General features: G+C 47.4%; 1 protein-coding gene across 1 annotated transcript; it reads right to left on the bottom strand.

Moving 5' to 3' along the window:
- Positions 1 to 6,313: 6,313 nt before the first annotated feature.
- LOC122153073 (olfactory receptor 14C36-like) lies at positions 6,314 to 7,270 on the bottom strand. Its single transcript, XM_042789186.1, has one exon. It carries the CDS (start codon positions 7,268 to 7,270, stop codon positions 6,314 to 6,316), a length of 957 nt encoding a protein of 318 aa, XP_042645120.1.
- Between the last annotated feature and the right edge of the window lie 447 nt (positions 7,271 to 7,717).

Genomic DNA, 7,717 nt, shown 5'->3' with positions numbered 1-7,717 from the left:
TACACTACTGTTAAAGGTGACCCAGCAGTGTGAAATATGTTTACAGAATAATCCTAAAATGGGCCTCAAAGCCCAACTAGGACAAAAATGGGGAGGGGAAACTATCCGGGACAGCAATGGCAAATTGACTTCACAGAGCTCCCAAGAAAAGGAGGGTACCGTATTTATTGGTCCTAACAGACACCTTCTCAGGTTGGCTGGAAGCATTCCCTTGCCAACCAGTAAAGCCCTAGAGGTGACCAAGGTCATATTACAAGAAATAATAACAAGGTTTGGGGTTCCAGTGGTTGTATCCTCAGACCGAGGGTTGCACTTCATTGCAAAAGTTGTTCAACAAGTTAGCAAACTTCTGGGGATAGATTGGCAATTACATACCCCATATAGGCCACAAGTAAGCGGCCAGGTGGAGAAAATGAACCACCTTATTGAAATACAGATTGTCAAATTGGGACAAGAAGCTGAATTGCTCTGGCCTCAGGCCCTACCATTGGCTCTTTTGAGAATGAGAACCAAACCCAGAGCCAAAGAAAGGCTGAGTCCCTTCGAAATAGGATACGGGAGACCCTACATGATACAGGCTGGAACATCAACCGAGGTCGGGAATGAAATACTAACCGATTATGTGATAACCCTGCAGAAACAGATTCAGGAGGTTAGGAAGCTAGTCTTGGGAACTAGTGCCTGAGGTCTGGATGGACCTGTGCATAATATTGAGCCTGGAGATTATGTGTATGTCAGATCTCTTTCAGATTCGCCTCTGGAGCCAAGGTGGGAAGGCCCTTTCCAGGTGTTGCTGACATCCCATACAGCTATCAAGATTAAAGAACAAGCATCGTGGATACAGTATACCAGAGGGAAGAAAGCCCCTAAAACCCAGTGGCATCAGCACCTACTGGACCCCTGAAGCTCCGCATTCAAAAGCGGAGCTAAGATGAGGACTAAGAGCCCTGTAATACTGCTCCTTTTCAGTGCCTGTGTAATAGCATGGAGGGATAATGTGTTTCTGCAACAAACTGGGAAGATAGCTCGTTCACTAAATTTAACAGATTGTTGGGTATGTACAGCTCTTCCCAGAGGAGGAAATTCAGGACCACCTTATTTGGAGTAGTATCTAAGAATTCAACTATGAATGCTCAGACTACAAAAAGTTGCACTTTTGGGGAAGATAGAGATAAAAGGACAGGGCCTAATTTCATTTGCAGATATGGGATCAAGCAAACACAATATACAGAAGAAATAGCACAGGAGGACAGGATGTAGGGACATTCAGATCACTGGAGACTTTAATTGGGACCATTCAGAATATCCAAGAGAAAAGTGCAGGTAAAGGGCAAGCTCTGTTTTTCCTTAGTAAACAGACTGAAAAGTGTAGTCTAGGTGCTGGGTGCTGGTGGCTCGGCGGAGATGGAGTGGCCAGAAAAAGCCTGCCTGCTAATTAGACAGGGATATGTGCATTGGGGTACTTGATACCCCAGGACAAAATATTTCAGGTGCTGCTGACCACCCAGACAGCGATCTGAACTAAAGAAAAGGGTGGACTCATGCCTCCTGAGGAAAAGGACCGGTGGAAAAGCCTCAGGAGTGGACTGTGGTACCATCAACTGACCAACTACAAGTCACCCTCAAAGAACTAAGTAAATTCATCAGGAGGGGATTGAATGACTCTTAACCAGTGGTTTGACTGGGGTTTTGACTGGGTTCAGAAGTAACACTGTGAAAATTTACTTATTCATTTACTTACTTGCTGTATAAGGAACCAAAAAAAAAAAAAAAATGTCAGGGAAAAGCTGGCGTTTACTGAGCATTAACTGGCAGACATGTGACAGAGTGGCTTTTGGTAATAGATTATGAACATTTTGGATTCGATCAGGCATTGCTAGAAAATCAACCTAATAGGGTAATACCTTGTCTCGAGTGTATGTATGGGTGTCATGAAGCGTGGTTTTGTGTGATGTGAAATGTGTCACCGGAGGTGGTATTTCTTGCAGATGGAGAAAATTGTGTTATAACTGTATAGGGAAGGGGCATGAACTGTAACCTTGATTTACGGGAAAAAGAGGTTAATCCCCATAATTTGGGATGTCCCTGAGAGTTGATGGAAGGACACTATCAGAAAGTGCCAAAAAAAGAAGAAAATTTGCTTTGCTTAAACAAAGGAAGTGGCTACGAAGGAGCTGACTTGAATTGACTAACTCTTAACACACAGATTCGTTAAAAGTAGAGGGCAAGACCGGGTTAACCTCTGTGTCGCCACCAGGAAGACTTTTATCTCAGCTGTGGGCTGCAACGCCATAGGCATGAGAGGTGGGAGTATATGTTATACCGGACCTCTGCTAATCATCCTGATATGGTTTGCTTTAATAGTGGCAAATTTGTGCAGCAAGTGCTTTACTGTTATGTCCAACATCAGAGTGGCTTTGCTTTCCCAAAGACAGAAGGGTGGATGGAGATATTTTTAGTGGGAAGAAGAGAATCCAAGTAAAAGATGTGACAGAAGTAAAACAGCCAGTACCAAAACCGCCAAAAGACCTATAACAGAATTTTCGACATGGTTAACCAAACATAGACAAGGTAACAATAACAGTAACACTACCAATCAACAGTTTTCCACCCAAACCTACTTAAACAGCATGTGTCTCAGGCTGGGCCGAGGGATGTGCTCCCAGACTTTGGGGACGGGGAGAGGAAGGAGATGGTGGTTTACGTAAGCAGATACAACTACATGGGCACTTGAAAGAGGAACATTTACAAGGGCAAAAGATATGTAGTAAAAAGGCAAACAAAGTGAGGGCTACCAACATCAAGGCTGCATAATAAATTGCTGCCCATACATAAGCACGCTCCATTGTTTCCGCGGTTTCGGAGGTACAAGAGTGAGAGCGCAAGTGGTCAACAGGCCTGGTCCGTAGGGATCGGGAGTCAGGGTCCACATACACAGCAGGAAAATGGATTTCCACACCCCCAGTCCAAAGCGCATGTGTTGTTGGAGGGTCTCGAAAGTTCGGCTATACCTGGATGGCAAAAACAACTGCCAGGCCCGCCCAGATCTAGGCAACACAGGCATTCTGGGTGGAAGAGAAACTTCCGCTCATTGCGCACTTGGACCTTCCTCGGTCAAGCCCCTAGCCTGGGGCTGGACTATCCCCACTAATCTTACCGATCCCGCTGGATTGCAATTTGGGAAGATGGGAGTAGGGGACGATCCCGTGTGCGCCGCCCTGCTGTTGGGATTTTTTGTTATATTGGTAGTGATCGTCGTTGCCATTGCAGTATGCGAGGGAATGTCTCGTGGCTGGTGTCGGAGAAGATCACCTCCTCCCCCCAGTCCTCCAAGATCATGAAGACAACTAAGATGCCCTCGAAACCTTGATGAGGTGATGGAAACAGACTTATAGTTCAAAGAAGAAAATGTTACTCATCAGCGGAATTACCACGCAGAGCATGACTGTTGTTCTTGGACTCTTTCTATCTTTCTATCGCAATTGCCCCCGTGAGCAGGGGTAACAAGAACTCGAAGGACAACATCCGAAGGACAGTGCTGATATCTTTGTTTCTTATTTTCTCTCTTTCTGATTGTGTCGCGTGGGACTTTGCTGGATTGTTATACAGTTAATTATTTCAGGTTCTTGTTTGCTAATAAATTGTTGATTATTGTTCAAAAAAAAAAAAAAAGGTACAAGACATAAAACTGGAAAATGGACTGATAGAATGGTTACAAATCTACACAACTTGGGAATTAGTGGGTGGCTGAAAGGTATGTTGATGCATGGACTGGCAATGCTGATTGTCATTATGACTGTCATGATGGTATTGGGGTCTGTGTGGAAATGCTTTATGAATGCTATGAATTGAGCATTAAAAGGAGTCTGGATTGTCTAAAAAGAAAAAGGGGGAAATGTGGTAGGATTTTTTAGGGATCAGGGTCATGCACTGATCCTACAGGGTTTGGACAATCCAGGCTGGGTCTCTGAGCAGAAAACTGCCCCATGGTAATCCTGCCCTTGAGGTCACCTGGAAGGGTAAGAATGAGGAAGTCAAGTTAGTGCTTCCTTCCTGTCTGAATGCCTGTATAAACTAAATCTAAAGTAGACTTAGTTTATACACGTCAATTAACGATGCAGACCTATCACAGCACTTCCGGGTGGGGTGGGGGGTGTGATAACTGCCTTTAGCCAATAGACTGTAAGCTTGCATGCTTAAGTTGTGCTTTATCAGGTATTAAGAAAGTCTTTGAATGAACGTTAAGGCAGACTCTGCTCGTACAAAAAGAAAAAGGGGGACTTGTTGGAGAATGGCTCAGAGACAAGGGTCCTGAGCCCACCGAGCAATTGTACGATCAGAGCCTGTTCTAGGGGCTGATGCTGCCTCGCTGATGCTGGGCCTCACTAGGGTTTGCCTGCAGCTGCTCGCAGCTGCTGATACATGAAGAATGTCAAGGACGCTTCAGCCTGTGTACCGTGGTGTGTCGAAAACAGGTTAAGAGGAATTAGAAATAGTGGCCTGAGAAACTTAGTGTTATGAGAAGCTTGTGCTGTTAGCTAACTGCAAGTAGGTGGACCATGCGAATACGACCTTAGAGCTTAAGCCAATCAGCTAGTGACTAGTAGGCATAATATTTAGCGTTGTCTGTATAAATATATGTACCCTGGACTAATAAAGAGAGTACGACATTCATCGCATCTGTGTGAGGTCTAACTCCGGTCTCGCACTCCGTACAAGGTCCTTCCTACACCTCAGCACAGAGCAGTGTCCACTCTCCTCCCTACGCTGCCCAGCCCATCCCTCTACAGTGGTTTTGGTCAGAAGGGACCTCTGGACGTCTCTAGCACCGCGGGCTGCTCTGATCAGGGATAAGTTTACAGTTAGATCAGATTGGTCAGTGCTTTCTCCTGAGCTAGCTCTAATCATGATGATTTTTTTCCCTGTTAAACTCTTTAGAAATTAGAGTTTTGAAACTCACAGGCCCCTGGCCCAGTGCTGGCCCACTGTCATTGTGGGTTTGGGGTTCTTTTCTTTCCTCAAAACCTCATTTGAAATTTCACCTCCTGCTTCTTGTCCTTGCCTTCTGTGATTCCCACCCAGATCATCCATCACACCGACTCAGAGCAATGCTAATTGCAACCTACTCTCCAAGCATGACCTCACTGGGACCCCTAGGGCCATGCAGGCAGGCTGTTGTGGCCAGCTCCACACAGGAGGACAACAGCACCAAGAGCCTGGGGGCACCACTCCTTCCTCAGCCACCTTCACTGGCCTGCTGGAGCACCAGGACAGCAAGGACTTGTGGCTCAGCAACAACCAACAGACCCAGAGTCTGGACATTGCCTTGATTTAGCTGAACATCATCATTTTTCCATTGGAGGCCGTTGCCCAGCCCAGGTCACCTCCCTTCTGATCTCCCCCCATCCTTACTCTGCTCTGGGCAGCCTCTCCTGGCCCCCTCCTTGTGCTCTCCATATGGCCCCAGGATCTTTAGGGATCACTGCTTCAAACCCCCTCCCAAAGGGTCTGTGGAGGTGGCAGTGCTTGAAGGGAGGGACTATGGTGCATTTCCAAGGGGAGCAGGGGTGTTTGGCTGTGCCTGAAGGTGAGATGAATCGCTCTGCAGCCTCCTTTCCTTGCGCCTGCTGCGTCCCCATGGCCTCCTCTGGGATTGCAGAGTCCTTGTTTTCCTGAAGATACCTGGATTTAGCACTTTCCCTTTGAGTGACTCCCACCTTGGGTGATCTCTCAATTTATGGGGCTCCAGTCCCTGCCCGCCCCAGGCACCTGCTGTTCATGGAGATACCCTGTGCTCTTCAGGCAGCTCCAGGCTCCCCTCCTTAAGGACTTCATCTGCATATCACTGTGGGACAACCATGGAAATGGAATTCAGCGACCATTCACCATCTCCACTGTCACTAAACATGGATGCCATGACATTGAGCTCTTGGCCCCTGACTACATGGAGTAAACTGACACTCAGGGAGCAGTTGCTTGTGCCTATTCCTAGCACCAGCTTTGGTAGAAGACCCTAACCTTTCGGCAGTGCACTGGGAAGATCCCATTTTATTGTAGATATCCTATGAGAGAGTCAGCTCTGACCCAGTGTTAGACATAGTTTATACAGGCTCCAGGAGACAGAGCAGAGTCATATCTCAGTACAAGCGAGTTGAATCTAAACATTTGTGTAGGAAAAAAACAACCACAGATTACCAAAAACAATAATGATAACTATAAAAATGAGAATGATAACAAAAATTGTGATGATAATTCAAATTATGTTAATGATAATAATAAAAAAGCATAGACCTAGCATGGGATACCCTACGAGTCACTTCTGCAGAGAGGAGGGAAACTTAACAGTATTGATAAATAGCCATGAAATCACTTTCCTAATGGCATCCTTGATCTCCTTGTTCCTCATGCTGTAGATGAGGGGGTTCACTGCTGGAGGCACCACTGAGTACAGAAGAGCCACCTCCAGATCTTGGGAAGGGGAAGAGATGGAGGGGGGCTTCAGGTAGGCAAACATGGCAGTGATGACAAACAGGGAGACCACAGCCAGGTGCGGAAGGCACGTGGAGAAGGCTTTGTGCCATTCCTCAGAGGTGATCCTCAGCGCGGCCCTGAAGATCTGCACATAGGACACCACAATGAAAATAAAGCACCCGGATGTTAAACAGGCACCAACCAAAAGAACCCAAATTTCCCTGAGGAAGGAGTTGGCGCAGGAGAGCTTGAGGATCTGGGGAACTTCACAGAAGAACTGGTTAATGGCATTGCCTTGGCACAGTGGTAGTGAGAATGTATTGGCTGTGTGTAGCACGGCATTGAGAAACCCACTACCCCAGGCAGCTGCTGCCATGTGGACACAAGCTCTGCTGCCCAGGAGGGTCCCGTAGTGCAGGGGTTGGCAGATGGCAACGTAGCGGTCATAGGCCATGATGGTGAGAAGAGAAAATTCTGCTGACATCAAGAAGGCAAACAGAAACTCTTGGGCAGTACATCCTGCATATGAAATGGCCTTGGTGTCCCAGATCAAGTTAGCCATGGCTTTAGGGACAGTGGTGGAGATGGATCCCAGATCGAGGAGGGAGAGGTTGAGGAGGAAGAAGTACATGGGGGTGTGGAGGTGGTGGTCGCAGGTGATGGCGGTGATGATGAGGCCGTTGCCCAGGAGGGCAGCCAGGTAGATGCCCAGGAAGAGCCAGAAGTGCAGGAGCTGCAGCTCCCGAGTGTCTGCGAATGCCAGGAGGAGGAACTGGGTGATGAAGCTGCTGTTGGACATCTGCTGCCTCTGAGCATGGAGTCCTGTCCAGGGGGAAAAAGACAGTTACAATTTGGGGCAGAGTTCTGTGAGTAAATTTTTATGAATTACTCAATGCTCCCTTTCTCTGTCCCCTGTCCCCACCCAAACACACATTACCTCCCTCCTTGCTCGTCTCTCAGGCTGAGCCTCTGGGTTGTGCAGGCTGAGTGACTTTCCAGCAGCAGTGGCCTTGGCCCATTGGCTCTGGAGGAGTCAGCCCTTCTCTACAGCAGAGGGTATGACAGAAAAGGTATGAAATCAACAGTTCATGTCAGCTATAATTCACTAGTAATGCAGAAGTGCTCTTCAGCATCTTCCAGGAGGACAACCCCAGAGAGACTGTTGGCTGTGCCACAGCTGCAGTGAGCAGACAGAGCCAGCTCATTCCCCGGCCCCAGGCACTGTGTTGCCCTGAGCCCTCTGGTT

The sequence above is a fragment of the Tyto alba genome, unplaced genomic scaffold (assembly GCF_018691265.1).
Source record: "Tyto alba isolate M040663 unplaced genomic scaffold, T.alba_DEE_v4.0 Super-Scaffold_15, whole genome shotgun sequence".
Taxonomy (NCBI): Eukaryota; Metazoa; Chordata; class Aves; order Strigiformes; family Tytonidae; genus Tyto; species Tyto alba.
The sequence above is the reverse complement of the archived record's forward strand: the minus strand, read 5'-3'. Positions and strand labels throughout refer to the sequence as shown.